Here is a 17041-nt window from a genome sequence, read left to right on the forward strand (position 1 = left end):
ATTGAATGAATCTATATAATTATAAAACGTTGTGGACCGTCTAGGCATCCTTGCATGAATTTTGTCTTCGATGATTGGGATGTCCCATCTTTTAAAAAAATAAAATAGTTGATATCATTCAAGACGTATCGCAAAAACAAATCACATATACGTAAATCGCGATACATCCGAACAGTCAGCGAGGTGGACGAGGGGTAAGGGTTTAGGCTTCTTACCATGGGGTCCCGATTTCGAATCTGGCTAGATTCAACCATTAGCCACAGTAGACGACGAAATACGTGTCAAAATATATATATACCACCCCCATGTGGGGGTACCAAATTGGTTAAAGGGAAAATTATTTCCAACTCGACTTTAGGTAAAACTGCACTTTCGTAAATAACTGAATTCATTCAAGACGTATCGCTAAAACAAATAACACACACACACACACACATATATATATATATATATATATATATATATATATATATATATATATATATACTAGCAAAAGTACCCGTTGTTGACTAGGTTCAAAAACAGCCTACAGAAAATGGACTCTGATTTATGAAAGTATGATAGATTATGAAAAGGAAGGGTTGTAAAGAGATAGCTTCGAATTTGGGGTTATCAAAACCAAAGCAAAATATGATAAAAATAAAATAGGTAAACTCCATAATTTATTATACCATACCTGTTCACACTGAAACACTTATCACAATATTCTGTGGATCTATGTTAAAAAACCTTGTTAAACTTTCTGACATATTTCCATTCTATGGAACAAACACCCAATAATTTTATTATACCATATTTCTTCAAACTGAAACATAATTATCAAAGTATACTTACGCAGATAGATATGAAAAGTCTTTAATAAAGTTTGTGCCTATTTTCATTATATGGAGGCCAGGCGCGAACGAAGACCCCACAATTTTATTATACTATCCCTATTTAAGTTGAAATATACTTATCACAGTATTCTTATGTACATCTATATCAAAAACCCTTGTAAACGTTTTTTCTTTCATTTTTAAATTTTTTATTTCCATACTTTTCCACAATTTTAATTAATTACAAAATTTCAGCTAGATCAGACAACTGGAAGTGGGTCAGGGGCATTACTTATTGCACGCCCCTCTTAAATAAAATATGTAATTTTTTGAGCTTTCTACCTTATTGCAAATAGTAAATCAAACCCTTGCCGAAAGAGACATCTAAAGTCTTAGCAGATATTTGATATTTTTGCAGGAAAGGAAATGTGAACCGTTCGGAAATAGAATCTACAAACGTATTCTGCTATTCTTGAATACAATTTAATATATAAAAAAGCTATATGTCTGTCTTTCTGCCTGTCTATCTCCATATTTTCAAACTCTATGTCTCCCGAAACTAAAAATCGCAGAGCGGCGCTAGGGGCCTCAAATGATTGGAGTTTTACAAGTGGTTCTTTAATGGGTCTTTAAATAGCTTTTAATGGATCAATAATCGGTCAAAATTGTAAAGATCGGTTATACATTTTGTACCTTCATCTTAGTTTATTTTTAATTTTTAATTCCTAATCAGTTCATACGCGGGTCATGTTGGTAGGTGGAAACTTCACCAACTTTGAATGCTACAGTTTTACTTTTGGTTTGCTTTTTTTTTACTTTTGAAATCACTACTCTATAATATATACGAAATCTGGACAAATTAAAATATCATATTTAAGCGTATTTTACGACCGGGCAAAGCCCACACCACAGCTAGTCTAATTCTAAGTAAGCAATCTTAATTAGCTTAATTTCTCTGGAGTGTCCCGGCAATCTTATTATTTTATTGTTACATAAATCGTATGATGTTAAAAAGAAAGAAGCCGCTATGTATAATCATAATGAGGTAATTAACAAGTATTCCTGAACGTGGAAGGAAGAAGGGAGCAGTTATTATTTTGATTGAAAATATAGAGCAAAAAAAAAGAGTAATATTAAAAATGAAATATAAACGGTGATAATAGAATTATTATGCCACGAACGAAAATGTGTGTTTGAAGACACTTCTCAACCTATATACTCAACGAATATTTGATCTACTGACTTGAAATTTAATATAGAAGAGATTTAGATGTGGAAAACTTTTAAATCAGTTTCCATCAGAAAAAAAACCCTGCTAAGGAGTCAAAATTGAAAAATGAGTACGTGGGTGCCGTCGGATTTTTTTTCTGCTTGTATATATATACAAGTGAGCATGTGTGTGTGTGTGTGTGTATGTATGTGTGTGTGTGTGTGTGTGTGTGTGAGGACACTTCTCAACCTATACTCAACAAAGTTTTAATCTACATACTTGACATTTGGTATATAGGGTATTCTGACATGTGGAAAATGTTTAATTGGTTTTCATCTGAAGAAAAAAAGCGCTGCTAACGGTTAAAAATTGAAAAATTGGTACGTGGAGGGGGGACATCAGATTTTTATCTGTTTGCCAACCCTTTTTTGGAATGTACATGCGTGAATCGTTCACACGACAGATTACTTATGTTAAGAACAAGTAGGTTTGAAAACGCCTTTTAAAGTTCGTGTCAGGCTGCCTAATGGTTATCGTACTTGATTCACTATCTGCAGGTTTTGATTTCGATCTCAGCTCAAGTATTTTTTTTTTACTCACAAGAAGTGAACTGTTTAGAAAAAAAACATAATACTCGCATGTACATATCTCGGTTTGTTTCCGTTTTTTTTTTACTTCATTATTTAGAAAGTAATTTGATTTGCTAATAAGAAATTACCAGTATGCAAAAATTGTTCATCTGAGGAATTTTCAAAACCAGTCCATAATGATGGAGGGTTTTCATAACTTGATTTTAATGATCATAAATATTTACGGAACCTGGAATAGTCGGGTAATTTGGCTAATAATAACAAAGTAAGATCCCGCCCAATACTATAAACTTTGGACAACATTTTAATTGGAAATGATATTTACTTACTTTTTTCGTCGTCTCCCCATCCAGTCGCATAACATTGGCCATTTGGAATCACTGGACCAGAGGGAAGACACGCGATCTGAACGTAATCATTCAGATTCACTGGATATGCGAGTTCCATTAAGGCGACATCGTGTCTGTAATACCTCGATTCAAATCCAGGATGAGCGATGATTTTCCTCACTGCAATATTTTGACCACCTGACATTCTACTCAATGACCCTAACTTCACTAGGTACTTACTCATTCTCGTCCTGTAAAAAGAACATACACAAAAAACGACAACAATAACAACTACACAATAGTAAAAAATAAAAGAAATCTATTATATAAATCTCACCTGTCTGTATGTATGTATGCATGTATGTATGTATGTATGTATATATTTATGTATGTATGTATGTTTTCCAAAACTTTCGACAGAGGCGACGGATTTTCATGAGATCGCTTTCATTTTAAAGCTCGACTCCTCGGACGACAAATATCGAAAAATTGGCCAAGAACATTAATTCCTTCACCCTCAACTGAGCACTTCAAAAGTCATCCCCTCTTTTCGATTGTCTAGCCTTAATTTAAACCTATGTCACTTCCAGTTTGGCGATGGGTACAACAGCAAAGACGTCACTTTTTTTTCACGTTCTTCTCCTCCTTCACGGTACAGGTTCGAGCCTGCCTGCTTACTGTCACGTTTTTTTTTTTTTTGCTAAACACATAGCTCCAAACACTCGGGCAAAGCCGGCCACCCAGGCTAGTCTATAATATAAATCTGTCTGTTTAAACGTATGTATATATGTATGTATGTATGCCTAAAACTTTCGACAGAGGCGACAAATTTTCACGAGAACGGTATCGTTTTGAAGCTCGACCCTTCAGACAACAAATATCGAAAAACTGGCTAAAACCATTAATGCCATCACCCTACATTAGGCAATTTTTTACAAGGAAGGGTTTTTTTTTTCGCTGATATTTTCAAAAGTCATCCCCTCTTTTCGATTGACTAACCTTAATTTAAACCTTCGCCACTCCCGGTTTGGCGATGGACGCAACGGCAAAGACGTCACGTTTTTTCCTGTCTACTTTTTTTTTTTGCTCACACACTAGTCCAAACAGCCGGGCAACGCCGGGCACCCAGGCTAGTACTAACTAAAACGTAATCAATGCAATAGCCGATTCCATAATTTGTTACGCGGTCCATTAGATAAATCCCGTAAGCCTGCCCATTTTAAACAATGACTAACAGGAAACATACCCCACGTATTCGGTAGAGTTTTTAGATGGATAGAATGAAAAAGTAATAACTTAACGACTGACAATAAAAAGGAGACAACCAAGATTAATCTTATTAAACAAATCTAGAAACTAGCCAACTAGAGAAATGTTATTCATGAAATAAAATAACACGTACAGTCTGTTGCAAAGAATGCGGTTTCCCTTTATCGTTCAAGAAAACTTCTCACACTCACCAATATCCTACATCTCTCCAAAGCCCCCCCCCCTCTCTCTCTCTCTATATATATATATATATATATATATGATACGACTCGAAATATTCAAAATCTATAATTTTAAATCTTTCAAATTGCAAGATATATATATATATATATATATATATATATATATATATATATATATATGTGTGTGTGTGTGTGTGTATGTATAAAATTGGTATATTTAGGCAGCATTTTTTTCATTCAAGCAAAAATTATTAAATGCAATGGAGATACTTTGATTTATGGTTCTTATTTTATTTTTTTCGATTTTCCGTATAATCTTTTTATGTCAAAATCGAAAATATTAATAAAGGTTCCATAATTGTTACTTTCACGAACGCTTTCGATTCGTCCACGGATCATTTTCAGGTGTTGAGCAAGCAAAAGTGAGAAAGAGCGGAAATGAAAATTAAAAAGTGAAAAGTAAAATATACATTAAACCACGTTGTGATGGAAAGTTAAAATATATAAAGTCGACGAGAAATCGATTAAAATATAGTTCGATTAAAAATTAGAGTATTAAAATCAGCAAGTTCGTGGGCGCTATTGGCATAGTCCGTCCATTATGCGCTACGCAAGACATTTTATATACATAATGATGGCATTTATAAAAATAATATTCCTGTGTGACGGAGAGATGAAAACAGAAGAAACAAAATTATATCTTCATCAACGTTTCAGCTTTATTTCAAGACTAGCAGTTCAGCCCAGCTTTGCTCGGGTCCTATGTACTGTTCATAACTTTATGTGCATATGTATAAATATATTAAAAAGTTTGACTCATGTCCAGGTAACCAAATCTAAAATTTCAAGTGTTTAGATCCAAAATTGACGGAGGAGTTTGGTAAAAACTTCAAAGGTCAACTCTTTCAATATTGACTTTTTGGCAGCAAAATTTTCGCCCAAAAACTGATTAAAAAGCTTACTACATGTCTGAATACCTTTATGTACAATTTCAAATGTTTGGACTCAAAATTGGTTGAATGGTTTGCTAGAGACCGCAAAGGTAAAATCTTTGGACTTTGACCCCTTGGCAGCCAAATTTTCGGCCAAAAAGGATTAAAAACTTGCCCTATGTCTGAATACACTTTATGTAAAATTTCACATGTTTAGACTAAAAATTGACTGAGTAATTCGGTAGAGACGGCAGTGGTCAATTTTTTTTCATTCTAATTTTGAATCCTTTAACATTTATTGTTTTGAGCTCAAATCAAATTAAAATGTTTGATCCATGTCCAAGTACTTTACACCTAAACTTTCAAGTGTTTAGACCCAAAATTAGCGGAGGAGTTTGGTAATGTTTTTAAAGGTCAAATCGTTGAACTTTGATCCCATTGACAGCCAAATTTCTGGCCAAAAACCGATTAAAAAAATTTCCCAACCTCAATACCCCTTATGTCAAATCTCGAGTCTGTAGACTGAAAATTGACGGAGTTGTTCGGTAGGGAAATGTACACACACAGACAGACAATTTCACTTTTATAGATATATAGATTATTGGCTCACAATGAGCTTTCGCACAGGTCATCAAAGATCACCTTGATAACAACCTGTTGCGTTCCCTGGAAGCTAAGTGACAGCAAGTCTCCTCAGGTTTCCAGTACTCTCCACCTCTTTCAATAACATTTGCAAATGCCATTGCATTATCACAACAGCCGATTACCATTGATTTCTTACTAGCAGCGGCCATTGGTCTTCGCTGGAATTTGAGTAGCAATAAGCCCCAAGGTCCCAACTCTCTTCGCACTTGTTCAGCGGGGGTCTGGTCAGTGCTCTCTCCTCGGTCTTTCCTTCGTCCTTGACTACTCAGTCTCACTCTTTTTTTTGGGGGGGGCGGTGATATCATAATGGGGATGGGGTGGGGTTAAAGAACTTATAGATATGCCGCTTCAACGTTCTTGGTTTTCCATGTAGCGCTTCATGTTTTACCTCTGCAGCAGCTGTCTGGCCCGTGCATGTGGCTCATGTGTGCTAATTTTCACATTCAAGGGGCTTCCTTAATATTTCAGCTGTTTTTATTATTGATATTCGTTGTATCTTTCCAGTCATTCTTCTGATTTCAATTTCTCTCATTCTTTTTTCCAAGGTTTTCGGGATTGTTTCTAGTGCTCCTACTATTATAGATATTATTTTGATTTTCTTCATCATCCATATCCCTTTCACCTCTCTAGCTAGCTCTGTGTATTTGCTCGGTTTCTCCTTTTCTTTGTGGTCAGCTGGAACAGCAAAGTCTACGATTTGACAGGACTTTTCTTTCTTGTTAATTATTACAACATCCTCTCTTCTTTTTTTTTGGATGGGTTCATAAGTTTGTATGTCCATGTCCCATAGGACGTTGTAATTCTTCTTTTCAAGTACTGTTGCCAGCTTATGTTTGTACCATTTGTCTGTGCGTTTGAGATGCAATTGTTTGCATAATTCCCAGTGTACTGCCTTTCCCACTTCGTCGTGTCTTTGTTGATTTCTGTTATGTGTTGTCCATCAGCTGTCAATTCCAGTCTCCACGTTCTCATTGCATTTTCTTTCACGTTGATGACCCTGCTTGGTAGTTTATACATTTTTAAGCATTCTATTTGTGACGTCAAATAGCCGTCGATATGTTATATAGAAGTCTTAGTGAGTCTTTTATTAAGAGGGATGTTGTTGTAAGAGAGATGTTCGTGTTATGACGAGATTCATATATATAAAATGTTCATACTTAGAAGTGTAATAGAAGCTCTTTGAGTGATGAAACAGTGTCCAGACAGTCTTAGTGTTCACATTGTAGATATGAGATGTCGAGACGTGTATGTAAAGACATTTTATAACACATGATATACAAGACATATAATAACAATTTTCACTTTACCTTTTGGTAGAATTACAACACAAAGACGACGTTTATAAAAACACATGATGGGTTTATTTCTTCTCCCGACCGGTCGTGGTTTTCTGAGTCAAGAATTCAAAGCTTCACATTCTAAGTTTCAAAAGTGACCGTCTCGCTTCTAGACGTTCGAATCCCATGTCTGGACTGTCGTCTGTCGTCCTCAGACTCTCTCCCAGTTTCTCCCACAGTTTCTCTAAAGTTTCTAACTATATCGAGAACTTCCCATTTTCCATGACGTCATACACATGTTAAAACACGTGTCTTCTTTCACGTGTTCTGGAAATGCGTGTCCAACACTTTTTCCTTTGTTTACAAAAGGAATTTTAACATATATTCCCAGTAACCTATATTTCCAATATGTTAGAAATATGTTTATTATATTATCCTATAGTTGCATTCCTCAATTGAATTTTCATAACAGAATTGACAACGCACATTCTTTTCTTGAAACTATTTTATCTCTAAGCTAAACAATGGTTTGTTTTCACATTCCATTTGCTAATTCTCTCTCGTAATCTATTTCTAAACCTAAATTACGAGGTTCGAATTTCGTCTATGCTATTTCATTTTCATTTTAACTAAATCTCTCTATTTTTATACTTACATGAAAAGGGGACAGCCCTTATCATGTAACAGATATGTTAGAAAAGATATAATGTAAATTTTCGTTCTTTTATTTTAGACACAGGTTAACTTATTTACACTACAGAAAATAATAACAATAATATATATATATATATATATAATTAACTAGAAGGACCCGTTAATCGGCGTTGCTCGGTGTTAGCATGCCCGCCCCTGTGTACAAAATTTAAAGTATGGCTGTTATTGTTTTTGTTGTTGGCCAACCCCCAACCTGCACATGTTAAGAACGGCTCTCGGAATAGACACCCCCAAGAACGTCTTTCGGAATTCACACATCATTTTGTGAGGGGGTGGAATTTTCAGAAAATATACCGTAAATTTAACTTTGCTAATCGCTGTCAGGAATGCTACGCAAATACTATGAAAGAACAAAAAAGTGTCGTTTGGCTCGTGTGGACTAAGCTATTGGCCAGGGTATTTTTCAGCGGAATTTTCAGGGTATGGTTCAGGGCATGGTATTTTTATTGGCGATAAAAACACGAACCCTTACTACGTTTCTTATCAGTATCTTTATATTCTACCACTCGTCTTCTTTATTTTTTCTCATTTTCTCCCTTTTTCCTCTACTAAGTTTTTATTTTTTACTCTAATATTTCTATCAATTACATTGTCTATTCTCAATTTCTTTTCTTCTCGAACGGTGTGTTATCAAATTTGTTATTAAATGTGTATATTAAATGTGTTATTAAATTTGTAAATCAATTAAAATTAAATGTTTTATTAAATGTGTTATTCAATGTGTATATTATATGTGGTATTAAATATTTTATTAAATGTGTTATTAAATGTGTTATTAAATGTGTATATTAAATATGAATATTAAATGTGAATATTAAATGTGTTATTAAATGTGTTATTAAATGTGTATATTAAATGTGTATATTAAATGTATATATATGTTATATATATGTATATATATGTTATTAAATGTTTAACTAAATGTGTTATTAAATGCGTTATTAAATGTTTTATTAAATGCTTTATTAAATGTGTGTATCAAATGTGTCATTAAATATGTTATTAAATGTGTATATTAAATGTGTTATTAAATATTTTATTAAATGTGTTATTAAATTTGTTATTTAATGTTTTATTACATGTGTTATTAAATGTGTTATTAAATGTTTTATAAACTGTGTGTATCAAATGTGTTATTAAATGTGTTATTAAATGTGTAGATAATTGTGTTATAAAATGTTTTATAAAATGTGTATAACAAATGTGTTATTAAATGTTTTATTAAATGTGTTATTAAATGTGTATATGAAATGTGTTATTACATGTGTATATTAAATGTGTTATTAAATGTGTATATTTAATGTGTATACTAAATGTGTTGTTAAATGTGTATATTAAATGAGTTATTACATGTGTATATTAAATGTTTTATTAAATGTGTTATTGAATGTGTTATTAAATGTGTATATATATAATGTGTACATGAAATGTGTTATTAAATGTGTATATTAAATGTGTTATTATATGTGTTATTAAATAGTATTTAATGTGTTATTAAATGTTTTATTAAATGTGTATATCAAATGTGTTATTAAATGTGTATATCAAATGTGTTATTACATGTGTATATTAAATGTGTTATTAAATGTGTATATTAAATATGTTATTAAATGTGTTATTACATGTGTTATTACATTTGTTATTATAGGTGTTATTATAGGTGTTATTAAATGTGTTATATGTGTATATCAAATGTGTTATAAAATGTGTACATTAAATGTGTCATTAAATGTGTTATTAAATGTGTATATTAAATGTGTTATTAAATGTGTTATTAAATGTGTATATTAAATGTGTTATTAAATGTGTCATTAAAAGTGTATATTAAATGTGTTATTAAATGTGTTATTAAATGTGTATATTTAATGCATTATCAAATGTGTGTATTAAATGTGTAATTAAATGTGTATATTTAATGTGTTATTAAATGTGTTATTAAATCTGTTATTAAATCTGTTAATACGTGTGTATATTTAATGTGTTATGAAATGTGTATATTACATGTGTTATAAAATGTGTATATTACATGTGTTATACAATGTGTATATTAAATGTGTTATTAAATGTGTAAATTTAATCGGTTATTAAATGTGTTATTAAATGTGTATATTTAATGTGTATATTTAATGTGTATATTAAATGTGTTATTAAATGTGTTATTAAATGTGTTGTTAAATGTGTATATCAAGTGACTTATTAAGGTTCTATTAAATTTGTTATTAAATGTGTTATTAAATGTGTATATTAAATGACGTTATTAATTGTGTTATTAAATGGGTATATTAAATGTGTATATAATATGTGTATATTAAATGTGTATATTAAATGTGTTATTAAATGTGTAATTAAATGGTTTATTAAATGTGTTATTAAATGTGTATATTATATGTGTATATTAAATGTGTTTTTAAATGTGTTATTAAATGTGTTATTAAATGTGTATATTAAATGTGGTATAAAATGTGTTATTAAATGTGTACGTTAAATGTGTTATTAAATATGTTATTCAATTTGTTATTATATGTGTATATTAAATGTTTTATAAAATGTGTTATTAAATGTGTATATTAGATGTGTTATTAAATGTGTTATTAAATGTGTATATTTAATGTGTTATTAAATCTGTTATTATCTGTGTTATTAAATGTGTATCTTAAATGTGCTATTAAGTGTGTTATTAAATGTGTTAATAAATGTGTATATTAAATCTGTTTTAAAATGTGTATATTAAATGTGTTATTAAATGTGTTATTAAATGTCTTATTAAATGTGTTATAAAATGTGTATATTAAATGTGTATATTAAATGTGTTATAAAATATGTATATTAAATGTGTTATTAAATATGTTATAAAATGTGTTATTATATGTGTATATTAAATGTGTTAGTAAATGTGTATATTAAATGTGTTATTAAATATGTTATTAATTGTGTATATTATATGTGCTACTAAATGTGTATATTAAATATGTTATTAAATGTGTTATTAAATGTGTATAGTAAGTGACCTGTTAAATGTGTAATTAAATATGTTATTAAATGTGTTATTTAATGTGTATATTAAATGTGTTATTACATGTGTATATTAAATGTGTTATTAAATGTGTATATTAAATGTTTTATTACATGTGTTATTTAATGTGTATATTAAGTGTCTTATTAAATATGTTATTAAATCTGTCATTAAATGCGTTATTAAATGTGTTATTAAATGTGTGATTTAATGTGTTATTCAATGTGTATATAAAATGTGTAATTAAATGTGTATATCTAATGTGTTATTAAATGTGTATATTAAATGTGTTTTAAATGTGTATATTAAGTGTGTGTATTTACTGTGTTATTACATGTGTTATTTAATGTGTATATTAAGTGTCTTATTTAATGTGTTATTAAACGCGTTATTAAATATTTTATTAAGTGTGTATATTAAATGTGTATTAAATGTGTATATTAAATGTGTTATTAAATGTGTCAGTAAATGTGTTTATTAAATGTGTTTTTGAATGTGTATATGTAACGTATTATTAAATGTGTTATTACATCTGTTATGTAATCTGTTATTCAATGTGTATATAAAATGTGTTATTAAATGTGTATATTTAATGTGTTATTAAATGTGTATATTAAATGTGGTTTTGAATGTGTTATTAAATGTGTGTATTAATTGTGTTATTATATGTGTTATTAAATGTGTATATAAAGTTTCTTATTTAATGTGTTATTTAATGCGTTATTAAATATGTTATTAAATGTGTATATTAACTGCGTTATTAAATGTGTGTATTTAATGTGTATATTAAATGTGTTATTAAATATGTCATTAAATGTTTATATTAAATGGGTTTTTTTTATGTGTATATGTAATGTGTTATAAAATGTGTTATTAAATTTGGTATTAAATGTGTACATTGAATGTGTTATAAAATGTGTATAATAAATGTGTTATTAAATGTGTTATTAAATGTATTATTAAATGTGTGTATTAAATGTGTATATTAAATGTGTCATTAAATGTGTTATTTAATGTGTTATTAAATGTGTATATCAGATTTGCTATTTAATGTGTTTATTAAATGTGTTATTAAATGTGTATATTAAATGCGTTATTAAATGGTTTATTAAATGTGTGTATTAAATGTGTAAATTAAATGTGTTATTTAATCTGTATATTAAATGTGTATATTAGATGAGTTATCAAATGTTTTATTAAATTTGTTATTAAATGTGTATATTAAGTGTCTTATTAAATGTGTTATTAAATTTGATGTTAAATGTGTATATTAAATGTGTTATTAAATGTTTATATTAAATGTGTATATTAAATGTGTTATTAAATGTGTTATTATATGTGTTATTAAATGTTTATATTAAATGTGTATATTAAATGTGCGATTAAATGTGTTATGAAATGTGTAATTTAAATGCGTTATTAAATGTTTTATTAAATGTGTTATTAAATGCGTTATTAAATGTGTTATTAAATGTGTTATTACATGTGTTATTAAATGTGTTATTACATATCTTAAACTTTCATCGGTCGTTTTTGTCTTTTACAGTACATTGTTTTACTTCATCTAAGTCTCACGACACTTACATCCCTTATTAATGGTGATATATTCTGAACTCTCATGCAATATTCCAATTCTTCAATTGAGAATTCTTACAAGAAGAATATCACGACTTCAATCTCCTCAACACATTAAAATCTCAGAATTTTTTGTCCGTATCCAACTTTTCAGGGAATTACTCAATGGATAATATCTCCCCAGAGTCTTGGACTTTTGTCTGAAGAATGTATTATATTTCTATTTTGGTATTATTTCTATTTGATACTGTATTTATTTATATTACAACTTTCCATGTATTCTTGAATTCGCCCCATCTGGATCAAATCGTCACTCCCCTATATCTTTAACAACCCCAATTATTTCCATACTTTTTTGTTTTTTTCCTTCATCATTTATGTTTTATATTTCCTTTATCTTCTTTATTTTATATTTCCACCTAATGTATCCTAAACTAGATATCGCATTTTCCTATATCTGTAACCTAGCTCCTTCTTCTGACGAGAAGCATTATGCTTCGAAATGCCTATGTATGAAGAGCATTTATAATACCTCTTTCTATATGATGTTTTTCGATATTGAACTAGCAAATAAATTCACATACACCTATATTTGTTTTATCTTGTCCTTAATTTCATTATATATATATATATATATATATATATATACAGATATATATACAGAGAAAGAGACAGAGAAAGAGAGACAGAGAGGGAGAGAGAGAAAGAGAGAAAGGGAGAGAGAGATAAAGAGAGAGACGTGTGTAAACGTTTATATTACCGAACACAATGCGCAGCTGTTAACACATATCTTTCACTTATAAGTGTTCCACCGCAGAGGAAGGTACCGTCTCGAAAAATGGCTGCCATCCAAGGCCACTCACCAGGCAAAGCAAAAATACCGTATTTGACGGTTGGTTCATATTTTGTCCAGGAAGCACGAGTACCACAGCCTTAAATTAGATTAAAAATACAATTTACGACAGTCAAAATTGTGGCTTTCCAAAAAAAAAAAAATGAAAAAAATAATAAAAAATAAGAATAATAATCACGTCGAGAGGCCACTAGTTATTTTCGTACTTCAGAAGATGCCAGCTATAGATATAGATTAGTTCGAAAAACAATACTAGTTTTCATTATGGTCGACCCATACAATTGCATTTCAAGAAAATCGATGTTTTTTTATAGAATAGTTCTTCGTAAGTTGGTCATTGTTTATATAGTCAATGATTGACATCGGATTTGGTATAAGTTTTTCAGACATATTGATGAAAGCGATGGCACTTTTCATATCCACGCAAGGAGAATCATATATGTTATAACTTTTCTATGAGTCATCATTTACCGAGACTAAAGATCACTCGAGGATATATATATATATATATATATATATATATATATATATATATATATATATATATATATATATATATACTAACAGCCTGGCTTTGCTCGGGCCCTATGTACTGTTCATAACTTGCCCTACGTGTGAATAAATTTTAGGTAAGATTTAAAATGTTTAGACCAAAATTTGTCTGAGTAATTTCGTAGACACCCCAGAGGTAAATATTTTTAAAACTTTAACCCCAATTTTGATCCTTTAACATTTATTATTTTGGTCTCAAATAAAAATACAAAGTTTTACGCATGTCTAAGTTACCTACATCTAAAATTTCAGGTCTTTAGACCAAAAATTTGAGGAGTAAATTTGGTAGAATCTGCAAAGATCAACTCTTTCAACTTTAAACTTTTGGCAGCCAAACCTTCGCCCTAAAACTGATTAAAATGCTTGCCGCATGTCTGAATACCTGTTATGTATAAATTTCAAATGTTTAGACCAAAAATAGGCTGAGTAGTTTTCTACGTACCGCAAAGGTCAAATCGTTTGAACTTTGACCTCTTGGCAGCTCAAATTTTCAACTCAAACCGATTAAAAAGCTTGCTCTATATCTGAATACTCTTTATGAAAAATTTCAAATGTTTAAACTAAAAATTGGCTGAGTAATTCGGTAGAGACCACAGAAGTCAATTTTTTAAACTGTGACCCCAATTTTGACCCCTTAACATTTATCTTTTTGGGTTCAAATTAAATTTAAATCAGGTTATTAAGTTAGATCCATGTCCGAGTAACATACATTTAAAATTTCAAGTGTTTAGACCCAAAATTGGCGGAGGAGTTTGATAGAGTTTTCAAAGGTCAAGTTTTTGAACTTTGACCCCTTGACAGTCACATTTCTGGCCGAAAACCGGTTAAAAAGATTTTCCCAAATCGCAATATCCCGTATATCAAATATCGAGTTAGTAGACCGAAAATTGACAGACTTATTTGGTATGGAAATGTACACAGACACACACACAGACACACATACACAAAGACAGACATTTTCACTTATATATATATATATATATATATATATATATATATATAATTGTAAAAAAATTAATAATTATAAAAAATTATAGGAGTATATATATATATATATATACTCCTATAATCAGTATAGAGAGTTTAACCAAGGACAAATATACTTAAGTGTAGCATCAGAACAGATACTACACTTTGATCCCGAACCGAAGGTCAAAACTCTTTTTTCTATTTATTTAAAAAGAAAAGACAACTTGGTTATATTGTGGATGTGGAATTGCATTCATCTGCAAAAGATCTAGCTAATTTGCATATTCTTTTACACATTCATTTAAATTAATCCCATATTAGTTTTTTCAGTTTTCTTATGGGATAATCATCTTTATGTGTAATTATATTCATGCATATATTCTACATGATTTATACTTGCGTAATATATGCGTAAATAGGTTGTAGTAAACACAAACCACTTTCTATATGTATTTACTTATGTGCATATATATTTGTTTAAAAAATTGCCTACCAAACTCCTCTGTCAGTTTTTTTTGTCTATAGACATGAAACTTAATACATAGGGTAGTCAAACCCACGCGAAACTTTATATTTAGGTTTTAGCCGGGGAAAACCGGTGCGAAAGTGTGAAAATGATAAAAATGAAATTTGCCAGGTGAAGGTCGAACGACGGCATTACGAATATGCAATGCGTAACGTAATAGCTATTGGTTCATGTTTTAACTTTAACCCTTGCAGAAAATATGTCTTGATAGATCAGACATTAACGTCAAAGGAAAAAGTAAATCGTAAACTAAACGTTTTGGTTTCGATTCTCGGTGATAGCGCATAAGTCATTTAAAAAAAACTTTTAAAATCATTACTATATATTGGGTCCAATATAATATAATAATTACGAAATCTGGATTAATCAAAATATCATATTTAAGCGTATTTTACGACCGGGAAATGCCAGCTAGCCTGCTAGTATATATATATATATATATATAATTATTTTTTTTTTACTATAATAATTAATATATATATATATATATATATATATATATATATATATATATATATATATATATATATATATATATATATATTAGTGATAGGACAATTCCAATATATTTCCCCATTCCGATACAATTACCGATTCCATACTAAATTCCAGATCCTGATACAATTACCGAGTCCGATTCTTTATAAATCTCTAAATATTTGAATATAAAGTGGTTATTTTTTCCAATTACCGTAAAAACACATGTTAAATATGCAGATATTTTCTCAGACGAAAAAATACACTTGTGGAGGATGATTTATAGATTTCCGTTTTACTGGTACTTTAAAACAATACATATTTATCATTTCATTATTACTACCAGCAGTGGAAGATTTTTCTTTCAGAAAAATTAAAAAAAAAAAAAAGACAATTAAAAGAACAGTTTTTAGCATAGGAAAAATAGGCACACATCTTTCCGATACCGATTCCGATGCTCACAAAAGTTATAATTTTTCCGGCTTCAGATTAATCGTCCGAACACACACACACACACACACACACACACACACACACACACACACACACACACACACACACATATATATATAACAGAAGTAAATCTATATGAAACCTTAATAGTACTCCTTTTCTAATATCAAGCATAAATTTATATTGGAAACATTTTTTTTTTTTGAGAGAGAGAGAGAGAGAGAGAGAGAGAGAGAGAGAGAGAGAGAGAGAGAGAGAGAGAGAGAGAGAGAAAGATATCGGTTGGTTGCATTTTAATGATCAAATGAAAGAATTAGTTCATTATCATAATTTTGGTTTATTTTTATTATTATATTTTTATTTGAGAGAATGCCTATAGTTTTTACTTATCGTCTTATGCGCGTTCCAAAACCTATAGCGATAACAAGCATTGTTTAGTCTACTCAACTGCTAGTCAGAGACGATTATTTGTCAGCAAAAAACTGATGCAGTGTTCCAAAATAATCAATGGGTAAAAGGTTTTTAAGAAAGATGAGTTCAACGGCAAGTCAGAAACATGAAAATTCACTTTAAAGATGATAATCAGAGAAAAGGCCCCCTCTGACATACAAACAAGCACACACGCTAAAAAGCATCTGATACCACATTAGACAGTTTTCA

At 29.9% G+C, this 17041-nt stretch overlaps 1 protein-coding gene across 1 annotated transcript in view; it reads right to left on the reverse strand.

Moving 5' to 3' along the window:
- Positions 1-17041, reverse strand: part of LOC145294025 (enteropeptidase-like) — a 212099-nt gene that overhangs the window by 20477 nt on the left and 174581 nt on the right. Inside the window, exons 23-24 of the mRNA XM_080140992.1 lie at positions 13312-13483; positions 2945-3195 (exon numbers count right to left, since the gene is read on the reverse strand). Of these exons, the coding sequence (XP_079997118.1) occupies positions 2945-3195; positions 13312-13483 (423 nt within the window). The remainder of the gene's footprint in view (positions 1-2944; positions 3196-13311; positions 13484-17041) is intronic.

This window comes from Euprymna scolopes, chromosome 15 (genome assembly GCF_053919585.1).
Source record: "Euprymna scolopes isolate OS-2025 chromosome 15, ASM5391958v1, whole genome shotgun sequence".
In the NCBI taxonomy this organism is placed as follows: domain Eukaryota; kingdom Metazoa; phylum Mollusca; class Cephalopoda; order Sepiida; family Sepiolidae; genus Euprymna; species Euprymna scolopes.